We start from the raw sequence: 25,494 nt of genomic DNA, 5'->3' as shown, positions 1-25,494 counted from the left end.
ATTGGCCTTCTGTCACCACTGTTCACTTGAGCATAAACAGCGATGTTCTGCAGTGACATTGCTGTTCTTTCACATCATGCTTTCCTGTTCTAGACACTTTTCAAAAATGACAAGGTTTATACCTGTAATTTTATAATAGATCATAATCACATTATGCATGTAATACAGGCAATTTAAGCCACTAAATGGAGCTCTTCATTCCTTAATTAAATCAAAATAAAATGTTACAAACAAGGCATGGTTAAAATTATTTTCTGAGGAAGGGGGTTTAGCCAGTTTTTTTTTCAGCACCATCATACAGTATTCATGTGAAATAAACCAGCTCCCAGTGAACATATGAGTGAGGAATCCAAGCTGGTACAGCTAGTTCATTAGGAATAAGAATACTTTAAAGGGGTTGGCCCATATCAGCAAATTGTTTTTGTTTGTATTATAAAAAGTTATACAACTTTCCAATATACTTTCTGTATTAATTCCTCATGGTTTTCCAGATCTCTGCTTGCTGTCATTCTATAAAAAAGCTTCTGTGTCTACTTCCAGTGGATTATTTTAGCTAATTAGAAATTAAGCATAGTTCAAGCAAAGCATTCACATTTTTCAAAACATTTTTATTAGAAAATACTTAGCATCTGTGCTTTTTATACAACATCCTTTCACGATCCTACATATACATTTACTTCAGATAATTTATTGTAACTTTGTGGAAAAATGACAAATTCATGTTGTTGAAATGTAACATATTGTTTAGTTAATGCAGTATGATAAGTGAGGGGGAATGCAGATCTGTGGAGTTGGAAAGTCAAGCTTTCAATTCCAACTGGGACTCTTCAATTTCCCTAAATTCTGATTCACACAGACATAATGTGTGCGGTGAGCATATGTGTTGTCATGACTGTGTCCTATAGCTTGAGCCACCGACCCTGCTCTTCTCTAGTGAGCAGCACACGCCCCCTCCACCTCCTCTCCAGCGCACTGACGTATGCTCGTCCAGCCATAGGCACACACAGCACCTTTTTGTCTAAATGAGGCCAAAGTTTGACTCCGACTCCAGCTCTACCAAATTGGTCACCTACTCCGACTCTGCAATCCTGTTTTCCTGTTCACTATTCACTACTAAGCATGTAAATAAGTGTAGCACACATTCTTCTCAACTAAAAAACCTGGCTGCACGACCAGTGGCACTAAATGCAGCCTGTCAAGTCCCTAGTTGCTGTCCGCACCCTGCTGACGGTTTGAGTCCAATGAGCCCTTCCATATCTGATGGAAGCATTGATTGGTGCAGCAGGCTGGGTAATGGTGAATGCATCTGAGAAGTCCCCACTGTTCTTGGGCCCTATCGGCCCAATTTATCATGACTCCAACAAGTTTTAGGAGCAAAATAGTTTATATTTTGTGGGAAAATATTCATTATAACTGGTCAGTTTCCATGTTACATTTCACTCTTTGCTTTGGAATCACATGGGTGGTCCTAATTGAAGATTTGATTTAAATCTCTAAACATACTTTTATAAGGAAGGATGGAAAAAAATAATCTAAGAAAGTCAAAATGTAAATGTTGAGGATTTTAGGAACTGTAAGCATATTGTCAGGGCCATCAGCCTTCGTCCTCTACCTGCTTCAAATTGCACAACAATCAATAGCATCTGCATTTTTAAGATGTGCTGCACAGGGCTCCAAGTGATACATTTTCTGTGACTCTGCAGTGTAATGATAACATCATCACACTGCAGGAGGAATATATATATATATATATATATATATATATATATATATATATATATATATATATAATATACAGGGGTCAAGAACCTTTTTGGCTGAGAGAGCCATAAGCACCATATTTTTAAATATAATTCTGCGGGAGCCGTACAATATCTTTATACATTATATAGCCAGCCCCCCTCCCAGTATATAGCCAGCCAGCCTACCAGTATACAGGCAGCCAGCCCGTACCCAGTATACAACCAGCCAGCCCCTCCCCAGTACACAGCCAGCCAGCCCCTCCCCAGTATATAGCCAGCCAGCCCCAGTATATAGCCAGCCCGTGTCTCTCCAGTACACAGCCAGCCCGTCCCTTCCCAGTAAATAACCAGCCAGCCCATCCCCAGTATACAGCCAGCCAGCCCCTCCCCAGTATACAGCCAGCCATCCCCTCCCCAGTATATAACCAGCTAGCCAGCCCCTCTCCTGTATATAACCAGCTAGCCAGCCCCTCGCCTGTATATAGCCAGCCAGCCCCTCTCCTGTATATAGCCAGCCAGCCCCTCTCCTGTATATAGCCAGCCAGCCCCTCTCCTGTATATAGCCAGCCAGCCCCTCTCCTGTATATAGCCAGCCCCTCTCCTGTATATAGCCAGCCAGCCCCTCCCCACCCCTGTATACAGGCAACCCCCCCTACCCCTGTATACAGGCAGCCCCCCTACCCCTGTATACAGGCAACCCCCCCTACCCCTGTATACAGGCAACCCCCCCTACCCCTGTATACAGGCAACCCCCCCTACCCCTGTATACAGGCAACCCCCCCTACCCCTGTAAACAGTCTGACACCCAATTCCCCACCCCAGTACATACAAATAAAAAGCCATGTATTCACCTTTCCGATGCTCCCTCGCAGCTCCGCTACTTGAAGCAGTCCAGCCAGCAATGACAGCTCTGTGCTCGCCGGCAGTTCAAACTATGGTGTCAGCCGCTTGCCGACGTCATGATCTGTGAGACGCCGACGTGCACAGAGTGGTCACCATCGGCTGGACTGCTTCAAGTAGTGGAGATGCATGCGGGGACCGTTGGAAAGGTGAGTACATGTTTTTTTTTATTTTTCCAAAAAGAATTTTTTCCGAATTAAAAAAAAAAAATATATATATATATACAGGCAGTCCCCGGGTTACATACAAGATAGGGTCTGTAGGTTTGTTCTTAAGTTGAATTTGTATGTAAGTCAGAACTGTATACTTTATCATTGTAATCCCAGCCAGAACTTTTTTGGTCTCTGTGACAATTGGATTTTAAAAATGTTGGGTTGTCATAAGAATCAGGATTAACAATAAAGCTTCATTACAGACACCTATGATAACTGTTACAGCTGATCATTGTAGCCTAGGATTAAAGTACAATAAATTACCAATATCCAGTGGTCCGTTTGTAACTAGGGGTCGTATGTAAGTCGAGTGTTCTTAAGTAGGGGACCGCCTGTATAATATAAGATCCAGAGCAGCACAGCTAGCGGTGGGTGCAGAAGCCAGAGATCCCTTGGCCAGGATCTCCAATATAGGTTCAGTGAAGAGGCAGCACTCCTTTTAGTGGTGAAAGGGGTGAAGCTTTATTCCATAAAAGTGACCTTTCGGTGTACCGTTACACCTTTATCAAGCTATATAAAGGTGTAGCGGTACACCGAAACGTCGCTTTTTATGGAATAAAGCTTCACCCCTTTCACCACTACAAGTAGTGCTGCCTCTTCACTGAACCTATATATATATATTTTTTTATTTTTTTTTGAGATTGACCCTGAAGTTTAAGTTACCTGGCAACTGTCCTGTGTATTGTTAACAATTCTTGGTTAGTTATTTAACTTTGTTTCTTGATATTGACTTTTAGATACTGAACAATGTTAATTCAGATGACTTTCATGAAGAAGACTTCCATTTATTGGAAAAAATTACATACACTACATCAGCAGAGAAGATAATAAACCTTGTGAAAAAAATTGCTGCACCATCAAAACGGTAAGAAAAATTTTAATAAATGCAATCCACTATTAAGTTACTGCCATTACTTTTATAATATAAAAATATATTAAAAAAAATTGTAAAACCTCAAAAAAAAGCTCAAAAAAATCTTTCACCTGCTGTCGGAGTCAATAAATACCCATAAAAAATATTGATTTACATTAATTTTTTAAGCTACTTGAGTTTTCTGCAACCTTTCCAGTCTGTACATATGTGTCATAATGAACAGTGCCTTGTGCATCCAGGTTATCAATATAAGCTGTTTTGGCACGAAAACAGAATTGGTTGGCAAGTTGTCATGCCAACTCTCCTCTCTATTCTTTGGCAGATCTGTGTATCAGGGGAAAGCAAACATTGTAAAAGTGAGAGTGAGGAGATTATTCTATGATATTTTTTAAAGTATCTGAAATTACAGCAGGAAAGAAATTATGAAACCAATTTTTTTTCCTACAAATTCCTATTTTTCACTAATGTCTAAAACAAATCAAAAAAAGAGAGATGCGCTATGATTTACAAGATACCTTTGTTTATATAAATCTGCCATATATAAACATTTCTTCAATTAGATGTTATTAAAAAATATGTTCCTGTGTGAAGATAATTTCTCATAAATGTAGTCATTTTGTCCCTTAGAAACGAGATGGCTTCCTCGGATACGGCCACCTCTGCTGGAGGGATTGCACAAAGAAAGAAAAGGTTTTTGTATATGAAATGTCCGTGATTTACTACATGACCCACAGCCATCCTGTGGCAATGATTGCTGAATCCAGGAGGTCAGACAGGACTCAATAGCTCTTGTCTGGCCCCCGCTGCCAGAGTGTGACGTGGTCGTAACCGAGGAAGCCATCTCGTTTCTAAGGGACAGAATGACTACATTTATGGGAAATTATCTTCACACAGGAACATTTTTTTAATAACATCCAATTGAAGAAATGTTTATAAATGGAAGATTAGTGAAACTGAATTTTTTTTTAATTCTATAAAAAGTGATCAAAAGGTCGTACAGTCCTAAAAATGATAACATTGTAAACGTCATCAAAAAACGACACCACCCACAGCTCCATACACCAAAGTATGAAAAAGTTATTAGCCCCAGAAGACGGCAAAATCCCCCCAAAAAATTTTGTACAGGAGGTTTTAATTTTTTTAAATGTATGACAACATTATAAAACCTATATAAATTTGGTATCCCCGTAATCGTACCGACCCAAAGAATAAAGTAAACATGTCATTTGGGGTGCACAGTGAAATCCGTAAAATCAAAGCCCACAAGAATACGGCACAAATGCGTTTTTTTACCAATTTCACTGCATTTGGAATTTTTTTCCCGGTACACGGCATGAAATATGAAATACCACCATTTTGAAGTGTAATTTGATACGCAGAAAATAAGCCATCACACAGTTCTGTACATGGAAAAATAAAAAAGTTACAGATTTTTGAATGTGGGGAGTGAAAAATGAAAACGCAACATCGAAAAAGGGCTGCGGCGGGAAGGGGTTAAGTAAATCTCCGCTGGTTTATCATGCTTGACTACAAGACACCTACCCGTTTCCATTAGGGTTAATTTTTCTAGAGACAGGTGCATATTTGCACATTATAACCTCTAGAAATAATATAATTTCCTTGCCATAAAGCAAAGGTGATTACTAAATGGCTCAGGGAACAAAACATAGAGATTTTGGGTCCATGGCCTGGAAACTTCCCAGATCTTAATCCCATTGAGAACTTGTAGTCAATCAACAAGAGACGGGTGGGCAAACAAAAACCAACAAATTGTGACAAAATGCAAGCATTGATTGTGCAAGAATGGACTGCTATCAGTCAGGATTTAGTCCAGAAGTTGATTGAGAGCTGCCAGGGAGAATTGAAGAGGTCTATGCTCTATGCTCTATGGCAAAATGCTTAATCAGTGCTTCACTGGATTACAGGACAGCGGTCAGTAGGGTCTGGCAGTGCTGGATCCTCCTGACCTTCGGACTATAAGACATTTTACAGAGACTATTTCTTGCGTCTTACATTACAGTAAAAAGTACGGTAGTTATAAATGATAAATCATTATACACTAAAAGTGATGTTTTATCTGCGATTTATAAATGGCATTTTTTTTATAAGGGTAGAAAGCAGATGACTGATTAAGAAGACAAGAAATGTCTCACCGTCTCTCAAAAACAATAGAAAACAGTTCCAATTAGTGTACCAAAAAATGCGAGAACTCTTTGTACGTTGTGAATACTTGAAGAAAGCCATTTTATGTTGAGAGTTCCAACTAAAGTGGTCAAAAAGTAGTTATAAGAAAACAAATGATGAGATTTTACAATTTATAGGATGGATGGACCCTGAAACAGTCTTAAGCTAGTACAAAAATAGAATGTACCATATATTTTCTTCCCAGTAAGGAAGTTTACCTGACAAAGAAATTTAAAATTAATGACATTTTCTATGTGAAAACATGAGCAACTTTGCAAGTACTTTGCTTTACTTGTACTGATCAGTGGCGTAGCAACCGCCGTAGCAGCCATAGCGGTTTCTACGGGGCCCGGGCATCTCAGGGGCCCGGGATGGACAGCGGAGAATTTATCAGTGAGTGCCGTTATTCCAGGCCCTCTATCCCTGACGACCAATACAGCCAATAACAGGCGCCCGCTCCCCACACTGTAATGGGGCCCCGCCTGCTGTGCTGATCATGCCCGCCCACATTTACGGACCAAGCCCACTCTCTCGCCCGCCCACAAACTTCTCCCGCCGCGTGAACTAAATCCTGCCCTCCCTCGCGGTTGACAGAGCTGCCAGCGCTCTTAAAAAATTCCATCAGCCTGCGGCCCGCCCTCTCAACAACCTGATGAAAGAGCTATCCGGAATCCTCCCTACTCCAACACAGCTGCCGATGGTCGCTATGGATCCCCAAACTCCCGCCCATCCAAACCAGCCGTCTATCCCCTGCCCGGCCAATCAAAACACCAAGTAACTTTTTGTAAATCTGTATTTTGTGTGATCTATATGTATATATGTGTATATATGCCTGTATGTATGTGTATGTGTGTATATATGTCTGTATGTATGTATATATGCCTGTATGTACACTCACCGGCCACTTTATTAGGTACACCATGCTAGAACTGCCTCAATTCTTCGTGGCATAGATTCAACAAGGTGCTGGAAGCATTCCTCAGAGATTTTGGTCCATATTGACATGATGGCATTACACAGTTGCCGCAGATTTGTCGGCTGCACATCCATGATGCGAATCTCCCGTTCCACCACATCCCAAAGATGCTCTATTGGATTGAGCTCTGGTGACTGTGGAGGCCATTTGAGTACAGTGAACTCATTGTCATGTTCAAGAAACCAGTCTGAGATGATTCCAGCTTTATGAAATGGCCCATTATACTGCTGAAAGTAGCCATCAGATGTTGGGTACATTGTGGTCATAAAGGGATGGACATGGTCAGCAACAATACTCAGGTAGGCTGTGGCGTTGCAACGATGCTCAATTGGTACCAAGGGGCCCAAAGAGTGCCAATAAAATATTCCCCACACCATAACACCACCACCACCAGCCTGAACCGTTGATACAAGGCAGGATGGATCCATGCTTTCAGGTTGTTGACGCCAAATTCTGACCCTACCATCCGAATGTCGCAGCAGAAATCGAGACTCATCAGACCAGGCAACGTTTTTCCAATCTTCTACTGTCCAATTTCGATGAGCTTGTGCAAATTGTAGCCTCAGTTTTCTGTTCTTAGCTGAAAGGAGTGGCACCCGGTGTGGTCTTCTGCTGCTGTAGCCCATCTGCCTCAAAGTTCGACGTACTGTGCGTTCAGAGATGTTCTTCTGCCTACCTTGGTTGTAACGGGTGGCGATTTGAGTCACTGTTGCCTTTCTATCAGCTCGAACCAGTCTGCCCATTCTCCTCTGACCTTTGGCATCAACAAGGCATTTCCGCCCACAGAACTGCCGCTCACTGGATGTTTTTTCTTTTTCGGACCATTCTCTGTAAACCCTAGAGATGGTTGTGCGTGAAAATCCCAGTAGATCAGCAGTTTCTGAAATACTCAGTACAGCCCTTCTGGCACCAATAGCCATGCCATGTTCAAAGGCACTCAAATCACCTTTCTTCCCCATACTGATGCTCAGTTTGAACTGCAGGAGATTGTCTTGACCATGTATACATGCCTAAATGCACTGAGTTGCCGCCATCTGACTGGCTGATTAGAAATTAAGTGTTAACGAGCAGTTGGACAGGTGTACCTAATAAAGTGGCCGGTGAGTGTTTATGCCGGTATGCACGTGTATGTGTGTATATATGCCGGTATGCACGTGTATGTGTGTATATATGCCGGTATGCACGTGTATGTGTGTATATATGCCGGTATGCACGTGTATGTGTGTATATATATGCCGGTATGCACGTGTATGTGTGTATATATATGCCGGTATGCACGTGTATGTGGGTATATATGCCGGTATGCACGTGTATGTGGGTATATATGCCTGTATGTATGTTATTTCTGCATGGGGCCCCCCTTCCCCTTCAAAAATATATACATATTTGTACAGACATGATTCTAAAATAACATGCATTTATGCAATCATATATACACACATTTATATATTATACACACACTGGGACACACTGGGGCACATTTACTTACCCGGTCCGTTCGCGATCCAGCGGCGCGTTCTCTGCACTGGATTCGGGTCCGGCCGGGATTCATCAAAGCAGTCCCTCCGACGTCCACCAGGTGGCGCTGCTGCGCTGAAGTCCGCTGGAATGCCTCGAAATACACCGGCCTATCCAGGATGAAGGTGAGTGAAATTTTCGCAACACAATTTTTTTTTTAAATGCGGCAGTTTTTCGGAATACGTCGGGTTTTCGTTCGGCCACGTCCCCCCGATTTCCGTCGCATGCATACCGGCGCCGATGCGCCAAATTCCGATCGCGTGCCCAAAAACCCGGGGCAATTCAGTTACAATCAGCGTAAATCGGAAATATTCGGGTAACACGTCGGGAAAACGCAAATCGGGCCCTTAGTAAATGACCCCCATTATCTATGGGCTGTGCGCCACAATTTTTTTGTCGTACTTTGCACATTCTTTCAGTGCAAACTGTTTGCACAGGTATTTAAGAAGCGTCTGCACCACATTTGAGTTGCATGCAACCCTTTTTGTGGTGCGGTGTATTAGTCTTCATGCGACACAAATTTCTGCACGGAAGGGGTGCTCAGTCATACAGAGTTCAAAAGAATTGTGTTGCATGTCCTATGTTAAAGGTGCATCAAAAAAGTGGTCCATTCTGTCAGGGCAGTGCAGTGGGCGCCAGATTCATGAAGAACGTGCGCCAGAAATCCTGAATCTTATGCCCCCTGCACTATACACAGGACACTGCACATAGTACACACTGCACTGTGCTTTGTAAATGTGCCCCAGTGTGTGTATAATATATAAATGTGTGTATATATGAGTGCGTAAATGCATGTGATTTTATAATCATGTTGGTACAAATATGTATATATTTTTGAAAAGCAAGGGGGACCCCATGCAGAAATCTGCTATGGGGCCCAAGCTCTCTGAGTTACGCCCCTGGTACTGATACTTCCCTAAGTATACGCTTAAAGTACTTGTGAGCTAAAACACATCGGGGCACATTTACTTACCCAGTCCTGTCACGATCCCCACTTTTTTTTGTTTGTTTTCCGATGATCATGCACTCTGCTGCAATTCACAAAGATAGTGTGCTTGATTTCCTGCACCTGTCGCTTCCCAGCTCAGGTCCGCTGGCGGCGCAAATCCTGAAAAAGTGCAATCTGCGGGTATTAGCAGATTTAGCGGTCTAAAACTCAACTTTGATCTTTTTAAACTAATATACAATAAATCTATTTTGGGTTTGTTTTTATATATCTATATAACCAAAAAATATTAGTAGTGAAAAGTAAAGTGAAATTGATTTCTTACCACCTCCACATGTAGTGCGGGATTACAGAAATTTGAGGATAAGACTGTATTTCTTGTGTCAGTCATTAGTCCAAAGCTCAATGTGTCCTGAAGTCATAGGTGCGTGTGGTTCCAGAAAATCCAGCAATGTATCCAGCAAAGTAATAATCAGATGCCAAGTTGGGGGAGATAAAAACTGATCTGTGTATAATCCCTTTTACAGCCTATTGTCAGAAATAAAAGGACTGTTACCCTAAATGAGGAACCCGACTGGAACCTATCCCTCACTATGCAATTTTTCAGCGTCTGGAGAGCAGTTTATATAGAATATTGAAGTTCACCACAGAATATCCCATACCACACAGAATTAGCATAGAATAGGTCAGTGATGGCTAACCTATGGCACTGGTGCCAGAGGTGGCACTCGGAGCCCTTTCTGTGTGCACTCAGGCCATCACCAGAGAGGACTCCGGGTATCTTCCTGCAGTCCCAGACAGCCCAGGACTTGCTGTGCACAGAGCTATTTTAAAGTGACAGCTCTACCTGGGACTATTTTCTGCTTTATTGGTGTCCTCAGGGTGCTGATATCAATGAAAACTGTGACAGAGAAGGGAGTATAAATCACAAATTTAATTCCTGTGTTGGCACTTTGCGATAAATAAGCGGGTCTTTGTTGTAGTTTGGGCACTCGGTCTCTAAAAGGTTCGCCATCACTGGAATAGGTCCACACAACAGGAGAGTAAAACTCCTTGTTAGTGGCATTTAAACAATTAACATTAATCAGGAGTGTCACTGCGGGAGGTACCGACCGTGGGTGTTACTGGTGGAGGTTACTCGAACCCAGTTTTAAAATTCTGGTCCCTCCAAACACAAATTTTGACTGGTTCGCTCATCAATAAACCTTAGGGAAAATTTGAGGGATAAGAAATAAAAACTTTTTGAGTATCGTTTTGATGGGTTCTATTGAATCTGTGACGTACTGTAAGCAGGAAACTGTACTTCTTTTGTAGCCCGAAGTGGTAGTAAAATAGTCTTCTAGTAAGTTTTGTCTTTTTAGAGAAGCAAGACAATACAAATATACAAAAAGGGATTGAAACGAAAACACCTAGTACCAACTCACACTGTACACCAGATATACAATAAAAATGTTTATTGGATCTAAAACTGGAACATATGTGTAGTATACAATTCTATGTTCAAAATGTGAGAACGTATAGGACCTGCAACATAAAAAAGACATACTGTAAGCAGGAAGCTGTACTTTTTCTAGTAAGTTTTGTCTTTTTAACCCCTTCACGCTCCGCGGCGGATATATCCGCCACGGAGCGCAGTGACTTAGCGCTCAGTGGCGGATATATCCGCCACGGCGCTTATGCCGGCTCGGCTCTGGATCAGAGCCGAACCGGCATCGGGAAACACGGGGTGCCGGCTGTAACTAATAGCCGGCACCCCAGTGTAACACCCGCGATCGGAGTTGTCTCCGATCGCGGGTGCTTAACCCTTTAGATGCCGCGGTCAGCGCGACCGCGGCATCTAACAAGCATCTGGGGTGTCTTTCCCCCACGATCGGCCCCCCCGAACCGTTTTCGGGGGGCGCCGATCGTTGCTATAGTAACTCTGGGGTCCGATCTGGACCCCAGAGTTACTAGCAAGAATTGCCAGTAAGATGGCGTCTGTGACGTCATCTTACTGGCACAGTGCCAGCCTATGCAAGTGCATAGGCTGACACTGATAATACTCTGCAATACATGAGTATTGCAGAATATTATCATGAAGAAGCAATCAGAGGATTGCTTCTTCATGTCCCATGGTATAAAAGTGAAAAAGTAAAAAAAAAAGTTATTCAATAAAAAAATAAAGTCATAAATCACTAAAAATGCCCCAAACCCCCAAAACATATAAAGAGACATATAACTCAAAAAAAAAGTCTAAATCATAACACAAACCCCACATATATAGTATCACCGCGTCCGTAACAACCCGTAGAATAAAAGTAAATCATTATTGAACCCGCACGATAAACGCCGTAAAAAAAAACTGTTATAAACCCTCCAAAAATTATGATTTTTACCTTTTCAATCCCACAAAAAATGCTATAAAATGCGACCAAAAAACCATATGTACTTAGACATGATACTGGTGCAAAGTACAACATGTCCCGCAAAAAACAAGCCATCAACCAGCTCCGTAGCCAAAAACGTAACAAAGTTATGCCACTTGGAAGATGGCAATACAAAAATTATAGATTTTTCCCCACATTAGGGTTTTGTTTGACAAATTTAGTAAAACGTAAGAAAATATATTCATGTCTGGTATCCCCGTAATCGTATCAACCCATAGAATAAAGCTAACAGGATTATTAGTCTATACGGTGAACACCAAAAAAAAAAAAGTCAAAAATCCAGTACAGAATTGATGCTTTTCTACTCCTGCCCTCAAAAAAAGTTCCTAAATTTTCAACAATAGGTGATACCAACCCCAAAATGGTAACAATGGAAAAAGCATCTCATCCCGCAAAAAAAATGCCGTCACATGGCCCCAATAACGAAAAAGCGAAAATTTTATAGCCTTCAAAAGGGGCCAATGAGGAAACTAAAATCCTGGCAGCTGCAGGGCTCTCCTTCCCTTCTGCGTCTCGCTGTGCGCCCATAAAACAAGTCACAGCCACATGTGGGGGGTCTTTGTACTCAGGAGAAATTGCAGAACAAATTGTATGGTGGGTTTTCTCTTTTTATATTTTGGAAATGTGTAAATTTTAGTGCTAAATGAACGTATAAGGGAACAGTATGACCATTCTAAATTTCACCTCCATTTTGATTCAATTACTATGAAGATCTCAAGGGGTTAACAATCTTCGTAAAAGCTGTTTCTGATAGCTTGAGGGGTGCAGATTTGAAAATGGGTAGATTATATAGGGGGTTTTGATGCTAAATATGTAAAATTTCATTCAAAACTGTATTTATCCCCAAAATAGTCAATTCTGAAAATCTGGAAAAGCGCTATTCTATTTGTAAGCCGCGTGACATCAAAATAAATTATCCAGACATTTCAGAAATTATGAAAATGTAAAGTAGACAAATGGGAAATGTTATTCAGCAACTTATTTAGGTGGTAAATCGATCTGCCTGAAAACGCAATGATTTAGAATTTCGAAAATGGCAAATTTTTCAAAAAATTTATCATATTTTCTTTTTTTTGTAAATAAACGCAAAACTTATCTGCCAAAATTTACCACTAAAATGAAGTACAACATGTGGGGAAAAAACAATCTCAGAATCGTTTTGATAAGTAACAGTGTTCAAAAGTTATAACCATATAAAGCGAAGCAAGTCAGAATCCAAAAAATCGGGCTGAGCCTTAACCTGCAAAATGGCTGCGTCCTTAAGGGGTTAAATAAGCAAGACAAAACAAATATATAAGGTGTGCATTACATAAGTAATATTGTCGGATAGGATTTATTATACATGTGAATTAGTTTCTTATTTCCAACTTCAAGTAAGAATATTATTGTTCTCATTTTCAAATTAAAAGTATATTTTATTATGTTTTTGAAGTATTTCAAGTGATTTGGTTATGAAAGTGGATTCTCTTCTCTCATCAATGCCCAAGGGAGAGTCAAGACAAGATCTAAAATTTGTGAAACAGAAACACAGGTATATACTCGATTTACCAACCTTGTATGTGTACATAGTATAAAAGCCACAAATATTAGAACGGAAAGAAAATGCATAGATTTTTGTGTTTTTGTACAGAGGGATATTCCTTGATGAGAGGCCTACTCTTTTTTATATTAGCTTACTTTTGTTCCTATAGCCACATTATTTTTAAATATAATTTGTTTTATTCTCCTTCTTATATTTTTAAAGAGGTCTTTTATTAAAGAAAATGTAAATGCATGTGACTGTTTTTCATTTATTATTTGGCAAAGAATAAGAACTATTATGTATGTTATCAGTAAATGTCCCTATAAAATAACTTAACTGGTTGTTACAATTCAACATGTAAATTTTTTTCTTTAAACCTCATTAATACAAAAATGTAAGAAATATACAATGCATGTGTTCACTATGCTGTGATTTGATACCACTATGCTTTTGGGATGGACTGGTTTAGACTACAAGATAGTAGTTCCACTGAAAAATGAAACATTTCTCAGCACAGTTTTTAAAAAAAAACATAACTTTATTACTTCCAATTAAAATAGTATAAGTTGACCCAAGTATAAGCCAAGGCACCTAATTTTGCCACAAAAAACTGTGAGAACATATTGACTCGAGTATAAGCCTATGGTGGGATATGCAGCTGCTACTCATCAATAAAATGTCCAGCAGAGTGCCCCTCCAATTAATAAAATGTCCAGCAGAGTGCCCCTCCAATTAATAAAATATCCAGCAGAGTGCCCCTCCAATTAATAAAATAACCGTCAGAGTGCCCCCATAGATGTCTCATGTCCGGCAGAGTGCCCCCATAGATGTCTCATGTCCGGCAGAGTGCCCCCATAGATGTCTCATGTCCGGCAGCGCGCCCCCATAGATGTCTCATGTCCGGCAGCGCGCCCCCATAGATGTCTCATGTCCGGCAGCGCGCCCCCATAGATGTCTCATGTCCGGCAGCGCGCCCCCATAGATGTCTCATGTCCGGCAGCGCGCCCCCATAGATGTCTCATGTCCGGCAGCGCGCCCCCATAGATGTCTCATGTCCGGCAGCGCGCCCCCATAGATGTCTCATGTCCGGCAGCGCGCCCCCATAGATGTCTCATGTCCGGCAGCGCGCCCCCATAGATGTCTCATGTCCGGCAGCGCGCCCCCATAGATGTCTCATGTCCGGCAGCGCGCCCCCATAGATGTCTCATGTCCGGCAGCGCGCCCCCATAGATGTCTCATGTCCGGCAGCGCGCCCCCATAGATGTCTCATGTCCGGCAGCGCGCCCCCATAGATGTCTCATGTCCGGCAGCGCGCCCCCATAGATGTCTCATGTCCGGCAGCGCGCCCCCATAGATGTCTCATGTCCGGCAGCGCGCCCCCATAGATGTCTCATGTCCGGCAGCGCGCCCCCATAGATGTCTCATGTCCGGCAGCGCGCCCCCATAGATGTCTCATGTCCGGCAGCGCAGGGCCCCCGGACATTTGACATGCAGCAGAGGGCCCCCTTAAAAAAAAAAAAAATAAATGCGGCACTCAGCCTACGAGGCTGTCTTGCAGCGTCCTCTTCTCCCGAAACAGGTCTCCCAACCATGTTTGCAGATTCAAGTCTATGTGATCTGTAGGCACATAACTATGACGTCAGCAGGCAGCGACACTGCCACGTCATAGTTCTGTGCCGGCAGAGCGCAAAGAAGTGCATCTGCCGGCCTGGAAACTGAAGACCTGCTACGAGGAGAAGAAAATGCTGGGGGACCGCACTGGAGGGTGAGTACTATGTTTATATTTTTTATATATATCCGAGTATAAGCCGAGTAGGGCTTTATCAGCACATAAATTGTGCTGAAAATCTCCGCTTATACTCCAGTATATAAGGTACATGTCTTTTGCAATGTGTCGGGCATTACATTGCTAAGACTAAGGGCAATGTAAAGCTGGAAGCATACATTTAGAAAAGGAACAAAGAAAGAGTATGTACTATTAAATGAAGTAGGAGACCAAGTGCTCCTCTGTTTTATTTCTTATTTTCAACATTTTCTACAATTTAATTTGATGAAAGACTTAACATAGTAACCCTGTTTTTTTTTTCTAGTGTAATAAAAGTAGAGCCCCAAGAAGAGGTCCCCTTTATAGATGTAATTGCTGCTGTTGATCCTCTATCTCGAGAAGCTCAAAAGATGTCACACTTATTAATTGTAAGTTTTCATCATGAACATTTAAAATAGCTTTTTTAAAAATAAGTGATTTCAACCATTTTAATGTGAAAATCTTTAGGTGTTGTTAATCAAAGCATTTACTGGTGTTTTTAATTTTGGCAGAACTGTCTAATATCCCCATGTTAAAATCAGTTAATGTAGCAAGTGCTTTAAATGGATCTGGTGGGAAGCCTCATGAGTTATGAATTTCCTAGCACTGATCAGCCTAGGGAAAGTTTGACATTGCATTGCTGGGCCATCTTTAAAACATTGAGCAGTACCCTTTCATGTCACTAGGTTGTCTATAGCTATGTTTATACAATGTTTTACATGCACAACACTTGAAAATATATTTGCGTATTTCTGAGAATCCCCCAGTAGAGCATCAATGGCTGTATGTCTCCAAATGGCTGCCAGGTGGCCGTTATTATCAAAGTCTTCCCTGACCTAGTCACAAGCGTCTCACTTTACTAAAAAGGTTCTCTACATTATGCTGAAGAGCTGCAATGCACATCAAAACAGTGCAGTCTACATTTGGGAATATGTTCGTTATGAAATAAATATACTGGTTAGTCTTTGTTCCAGCTTCATGGCATTAGGCATCTGGCATCTGAAAAAGTCGTCATGTTTTTTTTTCCCTGTACAATAATATGCATAAATCTTTATTTATTTATTTATTTATTCTCTTTTTTTTGTTTCAAATGTCTTTTTTAATTTCATATATAAAATTCAAACCAAAACATTCTGCTTAGATTACACAATGACACAGGCTGCAAATCATTATAAAGAAGAATTCGTTAAAACATACAAGCATGTAAGCATATATGTATACATACATAGAAATTTTACATATGTATATACAATTTTACCCCCCTAGATCCGCCCCCATTTTCCCTTCCCTCTTTCCCCCTGGGGTTCAAAGAATAGAAAAAAAACCTCCTTATCCCATATCTTTCTCACAGAATTCCACCCACTTATGCCATTTATTATAGAAAGTTTCCTCACTTCCTTTAACCCTACCTCAGCATTTTTCCAAACTTCCTTCCTCGTTCACTTCTTTTCTCACATTGTTGGTGATCTTTCAGATATCCATAGTTTAAGTATAGTCTTCCTAGCACAAAGTAGAATTTGTGACAGAGTCTTCCTTTCCTTTTTCCTTATCTTCTTATTTTTTAATATAACCTAATACCCCCACCCATACATCAATTTGCAACGTAATCTTAAATACCTTACTCAAGGTATCAACGACTTCCTCCCAATATCTTTGAAGCTTTGGATACCTCCAAAACAAATGTATCCATTCCGCTCCTTCTTCTCCACATTTTACACACATATTGTTCTCCCTATATCGAGTCTTGTGCAACCATTTTGGTGTGCTGTGAAGTCTATGGACTATAAAATACTGTGATATCTTATGAGATCCATTATTGGAAACTAACTAGTGCTAAACATATAATCCCAAACTTCATCTCCTTCCGGATGGGAACCTATATCTAATTTCCAATTCCTAATACACTTAAATTCCACCCTTTCAGTGTTTACATGCAACAATAAACCGTAAATATCAGATAGCTTTTTCTTCCTCACAATCAACCTAACCTTTTCATCAAAAATATTTGTGTAGTTGCAAAACGTTTTCCTACATATCCCCCATAATCATATATACCAAAAAATATCTCTATCTCCTTATTCTGTCTTCAGAGATTCAAAAGTCCACATAGAGCCTTCTTTGAATATCTGATCCAAATACCTAATCCCTTTACCTATCCATTCTTTATACCCCCGCAGTTTACCCCCATTAAGCACCATATTGTCCCATATAGGGGTTAGTTCTATCCTATCCTTAACCTTTAATATATTTTTCATCTTCTACCAACAAAACATTGATGTGTCAATCACCCTAACTAATTTAATTTCCTGAGAAGGACCTGTCTCCATAAGCTCTACTATACTTAATTTCTTATCTTCAAACTCAAAATAACTTACAAGGTCTTTTATTACTTCTTCTGGTGTGTTATTTAAGATCACCGTGACTTGGGCAGCCATGAAGTACAATCTCCAGTCTGGGAGGGCCAACCCTCCTTTATTTTTGGGCACTTCAGATATCTATTACTGATTCTTGCTTCCCTTCCAACCAAAAAAAGATCCGCACAAATTCTATCCATGGTTCTAAAGATCCTTTCCGGGATCTTCACTGGGGAGTTCCTAAACAGATATAAGGCCTGTGGAAGTAATACCATCATTATGAGCGACATTCTGGCAGCATAGGATAATCTCAATGTTTCCCATATTTTAATTTTGGATCTCCAGCTTTTCATATGACTCATTTATATAACACTTTTTTTTTTTTAAATCTCCAGAAGACCCCTAAATTTAAAAGAGCACACACTTAGCAATATTGAATGATCCTCAGAGATTATTGTTTGTTTAATACAGGTAATAGAGGAGAAATAAGGAAAGATAGAAAAATGAAAAGGTATTTGAATCAGCGGAACGAAGCATTCTAATAAGAAAGGGGGAGTCAGAAAAACTGTCATAAGAATGCGCTCAGGTCTTTCTGATCATTGAGACTTTTTAATATATCTAGCCTTCTGTCGTAGCAGAACAGGTGACCGATCTCCCCCATTGTGGGAAGGTTCCACTATTTTCAAACCAGCAAACATTAACAGTTCTGGCATGTTTTCTCTTTCATGGGCAATCAATTTTGGGCCTGAAGAGATGGAATTAAAATGTTCTCTAATACGGGTAAATAGCTTTCTGATAATCATCCTAATGTAGTATCTACCACAGGGGCACATGATAATATACACCACCTTCAGTTGGCTTTTACACTTAAAGAGACTCAATAACAGTGAGGAGTTTTTCAAAAATCAGGCAGGGGAGTTGAATACTAGAATAACGGAATGAGGCTATCCACCTAATGTTATTGAAAAAGCATATGTTAGGGCTTTTAATATCCCCATTTTGGATCATAATCCTCTAGGACAGTGATGGCGAACCTTTTAGCAGCTGAGTGCCCAAAAAGCAACCCAAAACCCCCCTTATTTATCACGAGGTGCCAACCAAAAATTAAAGCAGTAACTTACTGCTCCCTGTTCTGCAATCAAATTGGCCTCCTGAGGACAGCAACACAGCAGAAAGTTGGAAAATTTGCATCATTTTTGCTTCTTTCCAGTTTCTGTTCACAGAGAATTGTGGGGCCAGCAGGAGGTCCTCCAAAGAGAATTTCGACCTGCTTATTCATTCTCCATCTTCCTACAGTCCCAAGTAGCGAAGTAAGTATCAAAATATGACTGAAACAGCATCTTTTAAGTTGCATGGAACCGTAGGAAGATTCTTTGAGTCCTGTCTGGTGTGCTGGGGCAATGGCCCGGGTGCCCACAGAAAGGGCTCTGAGTGCCGCCTCTGGCACCCGTGCCATAGGTTCGCCACCACTGCTCTAAGAGATAGAGATCATGAAAAGAAGTTTGCTTTTTCATTTGCTTAGTCTGAATAAGAAAAAAATTCAGGCAGCCATTCATAGAAATTGGAGGATTCTACAGGAGGATGACCAATTGAAGGACCTTACTTGTAGTAGACCTTTGAAATCCTTTAGAGGTAGTACAACTATCAGGGATCAGTCAGTGAGCAGTAGATTCTTTAAATCCAGGGATAATTGGTTAAAGAAGATGACCATACTGGGTAATCACGATTGTCACCACTGTAATTTTTGTAAATTCAACTCTCAGGCTAAGCTTATTCAAGTTGGTGGTATTTCCCATAACATTTTATCTATTATTAGGTTTAGAACCACACTTGTGGTGTACATTATCATGTGCCTCTGTGATAGATACTACATGGAGAAGACTATTAGAAAGCTATATACTTTTATTACAGGGCATTCTAATACTATCTCTTCAGGTAACGGATGCCCAAGTTTGAGTCCCATGTAAGGGCAAGACCTGCTGGGAATTATGTGATGTTACAGTAAAAAAATGGAACCTCACTCAATGGTGTGGATATCGGTCACTTGGTCTTTTACAACAAGAGGCTAGATATATTATGAAGTACGATACTGTGGAACATATGGGTCTCAGTGATCGGAATGACCCGAGTGTATTCTTATGAGTTTTTTTTTACTTTCCCCTTTCTTATTGGAATGCTTCTTTCCGCTGATTCATATACCCTTTAATTTTTCTATCTTTGCTTATTTGTCCTTTATTACCTGTGTAAAACAAACAATCATCTAAGGGCAGGGGCGAACTGTGAATTTAAAATGGCCCTGGAAAAAACTATAAAAGTGGCCCCATTTTATGGGCTGAGTCAAAACAAGTGGGTGTGGTCAGATAATGTGTGTGGGGTTATAACAGACAAATTGTTGGTAGATGGCCTTAATGCAAAACAAGAACATCTTTTGCTAGTAAGTGAATCTAATGTGCAAGGAATGTGACCTGTCGATCAGTAAATGATGCCAACACATGACCCGATAAGCCTTAAATACCTTTCCCCTGTGCCATACATGTAGAATTCAGAAAAAGAGTAGATTAATGCTACAATAACACATTTAGAATAACACATTCAATCCTGCTTTCTATATACAAAATAAAACTGCTACAATACCTTCTCCCATATACAAGCCAATAACTATAATACTGCCCCCTATGTACAAGAATATAACTGCTATAGTATTGCCCCCTATGTACAAGAATATAACTACTATAATACTGCCCCCTATGTACAAGAATATAACTACTATAATACTGCTCCCTAAGTACAAGAATATAACTACTATAATACTGCCCCCTATGTACAAGAATATAACTACTATAATACTGCCCCCTATGTACAAGAATATAACTACTATAATACTGCCCCCTATGTACAAGAATATAACTACTATAATACTGCCCCCTATGTACAGGAATATAACTACTATAATACTGCCCCCTATGTACAAGAATATAAATACTATAATACTGCCCCCTAAGTACAAGAATATAACTACTATAATACTGCCCCCTATGTACAAGAATATAACTACTATAATACTGCCCCCTATGTACAAGAATATAACTACTATAATACTGCCCCCTATGTACAGGAATATAACTACTATAATACTGCCCCCTATGTACAGGAATATAACTACTATAATACTGCCCCCATGTACAAGAATATAACTATTATAATACTGCCCCCTATGTACAGGAATATAACTACTATAATACTGCCCTCTATGTACAAGAATATAACTACTATAATACTGCCCCCTATGTACAGGGATATAACTACTATAATACTGCCCCCTATGTACAGGAATATAACTACTATAATACTGCCCCCTATGTACAGGAATATAACTACTATAATACTGCCCCCTATGTACAAGAATATAACTACTATAATACTGCCCTCTATGTACAGGAATATAACTACTATAATGCTGCCCCCTATGTACAGGAATATAACTACTATAATACTATATATACACAGAAGTAAACATGAAAACACATGAGCTACAGAAAACACATGAGATCCTCACCTATTGCATCCAGTGACATCAGGTGATGTCTCCTCGGATTGTTCTCAATCCTCTTCTCCATTAGTTCCACCATCACCTTGTCTGTTCCTCCAGGTACACAGCATTCCTGCAGAGTTTACCACACAGACATCTTATGTTCTGCACTTTCCCATTGTCCCTTCTTCTTCTACCACCAATACTGTAATAGAGCTTTATAGTGCCCCCTGAAATATTAGTACCACACAAATAGTGCCCCATAATGTAACATACTGTAATACTAAGGATATTTTATTTCTTCTTTCTCTCCTACCCCAGCCTACCCCATACATAGAATGAATGTCCCCAGCCTACCCCAGACATAGAATTTATGCCCCCAGCCTACCCCAGACATAGAATGAATGGCCCCAGCCTAACCAGACATATAATTAATGCCCCCTGCCTACCCCACACATAGAATGAATGGCCCCAGCCTACCCCACACATAGAATGAATGGCCCCAGTCTACCCCACACATAGAATGAGTGGCCCCTGCCCGCCCCAGACAGAATGAATGGCCCCAGCCTACCCCACACATACAATGAATGGCCCCAGCCTACCCTAGACATAGAATGAATGGCCCCAGCCTACCCTAGACATAGAATGAATGGCCCCAGCCTACCCCACACATAGAATGAATGGCCCCAGCCTACCCTAGACATAGAATGAATGGCCCCAGCCTACCCCAGACATAGAATGAATGGCCCCAGCCTACCCCAGACATAGAATGAATGGCCCCTGCCCGCCCCAGACATAGAATGTATGCCCCCAGCCTACCCCAGACATAGAATATATGCCCCCAGCCTACCCCAGACATAGAATGAATGGCCCTAGCCTACCCAGACATATAATTAATGCCCCCTGCCTACCCCACACATAGAATGAATGGCCCCAGCCTACCCCACACATAGAATAAATGGCCCCAGCCTACCCCACACATAGAATGAATGGCCCCAGCCCGCCCCAGACATAGAATTAATGGCCCCTGCCTGCCCCAGACATATAATTAATGCCCCCTGCCAGCCCCAGATATACAATAATGCCCCCCACCCCAGACACATAAATAATGCCCCCTGCCAGCCCCAGATATAGAATAATGCCTTCCGCCATATAATTAATGCCCCCTGCCAGCCCCAGATATAGAATAATGCCTCCCGCCATATAATTAATTCCCCTGCCGGCCCCAGATATAGATTAATGCCCCCTGCCAGCCCCAGATATACAATAATGCCACCCCCACCCCAGACACAGAATAAATCCCCCCCTGCCCCAGACATGTAATTAATCTCCCCCTTTCTATAATTAAAAAAAAAACAAAACATAATACTCACCTCTCGACGCAGGTTTCTTCCTGTCCTCGGTAGCTTAGTATAGAGGCGCTGGATAGTGACGTCACTGCTCCGCGCCTCTTACACCAAGCCGCGGAGCTACATGCGCTGCGCCTGTGTACTAATCAATAGTACCTGCATCGTACGATCATACGATGCAGGTACTATACGTTAAATCCAAAATTGTAGGGAGGAAGTGCGGGCGGCCCGGATCCGCTCCGGACCGGCCCCAGACCGGCCCAGGACCAACCGGCCCACCGAGAACATTCCCGGTGGGTACAATGGACAGTCCGCCCCTGTCTATGGGGATCATTTAATATTGCTAAGTACGTGCTCTTTTGAATTTAGGGGTCTGGAATATTTATTGCACATGTTTACATTGTATGCAAGAGGATGGCAGTTGACACCACCTGCAATGGGGTTATTTAGGTTGTTGATGTAATTTGCTTGAGAAAGCGCTTCAGAGCCGTGAATGGCATCCCCCTGCATCACCGCACCAAAGTAATAAAGTTTTTGAAAAAAAAAGCTGCTTATGTTCATTTTACTTTTTAGATATAGTATATCTTACATGTCTGCATATCACATCATCACTTTACAGTTTGGTCCAGCCTAAATAATGCATGCAAGTTTGTGGCCACTTCACTTACATGGATTTTCTTTGTATTTTTGGCTGTATAGTTTCTATGATGTAAAATTTCTTATGTGTCCCAATATGCTTTAATCCACTTTAGGTGATTGGACGTCTAATGAATATGAAATTGACCATGTTTATGAATTGCAAAGCTAAATTATCAGCAATGCCCTTAAAAAGGTAACTTCACAAATCTTATTTTAAAGATGAATTGTCCCCTATTTATCATTTATATAATGCTAAACATATAAATTTGTTTCATAAGAAAACACAAAGAAAAAGACATGTGTCATGGACCGAAATAATTATCAATATAAATTCCCTATAGACTGTAAGCTCTCACCCTCGTAGACTGTAAGCTCTTGCAAACAGGGCCCTCAATCCTATTGTTCCATATGACTGTTTGCACACTGTAATTATATTTGTATATGTCCTCTATGATTTGTAAAGCGCTACGGAAAATGATGGTGCTATATAAATAAAGATTATTAATGTTAAGGGTGTATCAACGTAACAAACGGAACACAAGGATTTAAAAACTCTTAAAAAGTGCACACAACATATGTTATGTGGGACCAGTTCCTTCTTTGAGGAGGTTAACCCAGGACCTCCCAAAGTCCCACCTCAATGATAAAACAAAACCCCTACAGAATCAATTTAACTATTAAAAAAGGACGAATATGATACATAGAACAGCAGGGGTGAAAAATGAATACCCACACAAACCTAAGATTTGTATACAATAAAATAAAGGGAACACTTAAACAACATAACAAGTTTATTAAGCGTCTGTGAAAACAAACTGTCCATGAAGCAAAACTGATTCACAATAATGCACAAAATGTATATTGGGCAAAATAGTAAAAATAATGAAAAGCTTACAGCAATAGTGAATGGCACAAAATTTAAAGTCTTAAAATTGTTCACTCTTTGCTTCATTGCAGCCAATTGGTAAGATCAAAACCGTTATTTTTCTTTTGCTCATTAAAGTACACGCTGTTCCCAATCTTGACAGAAAAATAGAAATGTAGATATTTTTGCTCATTTAATAAACAAGAAAAACTGAAGCATCAAGTGATGTGACACTCAAATTTAAATCACATGCTGTCCATTTGCATCTGATACTCCTTGAGATGGTTCTGCTCATTCATTGGAGTCTAGCTGTGTTTAAATAAACTGATTGGACTTGATTAGGAAAGGCACACACCTGTCTATATAAGAATTCACAGCTCACAGTGCATCTCAAAGCGTATGAGAATCATGAGGTCTAAGGAACTGCCCCAGGAGCTTATAGAGAGAGAATTGTGGCAAGGCACAGATCTGGCCAAGGTTACAAAATAATTTCCACAACACTCAGTTGTACTAAGCCCACAGTTGTACTAAGCCACAATATTTCCTAAATAGGTTTGAGATTACCAAAACTCTTCCTTGAACTGGCCATCCAGCCAAATGAATGGGAAAACCCCCAAGATCAATGTGGCTGAGCTCCAGAAATGCAGTAGGGAGAAGGGAGAAAGTTCTACAAAATCAACTATCACTGCAGCCCTCTACCAGTCGGAGCTCTATGGCATAGTGTGCCAATGCAAGCCTCTCCTCCGTACATATGGAAGCTTGCATAAAGTTTGTTAAAAAAAAAAAAAAAAAAAAAATTAAGAACTCCCAGATTATGAAAAAGAAGATTCTGTGGTTTGATGAGACGAAGATTGACCTTTTTGTTGGTAATTCTAAGTGGTATGTGTGGATAAAACCAGCGTGTACATTAATGAGCAAAAATGGCTGCAATGAAACAAAGGGTGAAAACTTTAAAGGGGTCTGCATACTTCCCGTGCCCACTGTAACTATTGTTTTTCTTTTCTCCTTGAAAGATTTAATAAAAATAAATCAATGAGTTATGTGTACCCAAAATGGTGGCATCAAACACTGCCACTTGTCCCGCAAAAACAAGCCCTTTGACAGTAATATTGATAAATAAGTTAAGGCTTTAGTTATGTACAAAAAATAGACTAATCAGGAAATATTTAATATTTGTCAAAATTAACCTATAAGGATTATGACTTTTCGGGTTTCAAGGCAGCGGTCTGGACACTTCCCTGCCTGTAAAATACATCATACAAGAACCTGTCTTACAATTATTATTAATTAATGATGGCATTTGTGTTCCTCCTTAGTTCCTGATATACACATTACAAATAATATTGGTGTTGCCATCTTCTAATTGTACGATATTAACATCTTATGCTTTCTATTACTATACTTTCTTTTCAGTTTCTATCGATTTGTGCTTGAATCAGAATTGACATTTTTAAGTAACAACAGTCTCTCCTCTGGTCCATCGGCTAAGTTCTTGGATATGCCTGAATCCCCTCTGTTGACTCTGAACATGATCACCCCTGAGAGCTGGCTTGTGGAAGTGGTGCACAGTTCATGCGATCTTGATAACATCCACCTACAAGACGTGAGTCACCCCAGACCGCTTTACTGCGAACCAGAAACATTGCATTGCAGA

The 25,494-nt window shown here is 40.6% G+C and overlaps 1 protein-coding gene across 1 annotated transcript in view; it reads left to right on the top strand.

Moving 5' to 3' along the window:
- Positions 1 to 25,494, top strand: part of UGGT2 (UDP-glucose glycoprotein glucosyltransferase 2) — a 209,427-nt gene that overhangs the window by 137,890 nt on the left and 46,043 nt on the right. Inside the window, exons 23-27 of the mRNA XM_072135438.1 lie at positions 3,592 to 3,719; positions 13,211 to 13,309; positions 15,391 to 15,493; positions 23,089 to 23,168; positions 25,254 to 25,443. Of these exons, the coding sequence (XP_071991539.1) occupies positions 3,592 to 3,719; positions 13,211 to 13,309; positions 15,391 to 15,493; positions 23,089 to 23,168; positions 25,254 to 25,443 (600 nt within the window). The remainder of the gene's footprint in view (positions 1 to 3,591; positions 3,720 to 13,210; positions 13,310 to 15,390; positions 15,494 to 23,088; positions 23,169 to 25,253; positions 25,444 to 25,494) is intronic.

Source organism: Engystomops pustulosus, chromosome 2, assembly GCF_040894005.1.
Source record: "Engystomops pustulosus chromosome 2, aEngPut4.maternal, whole genome shotgun sequence".
Taxonomy (NCBI): domain Eukaryota; kingdom Metazoa; phylum Chordata; class Amphibia; order Anura; family Leptodactylidae; genus Engystomops; species Engystomops pustulosus.
This window is presented reverse-complemented; position numbering and strand designations above follow the sequence as displayed.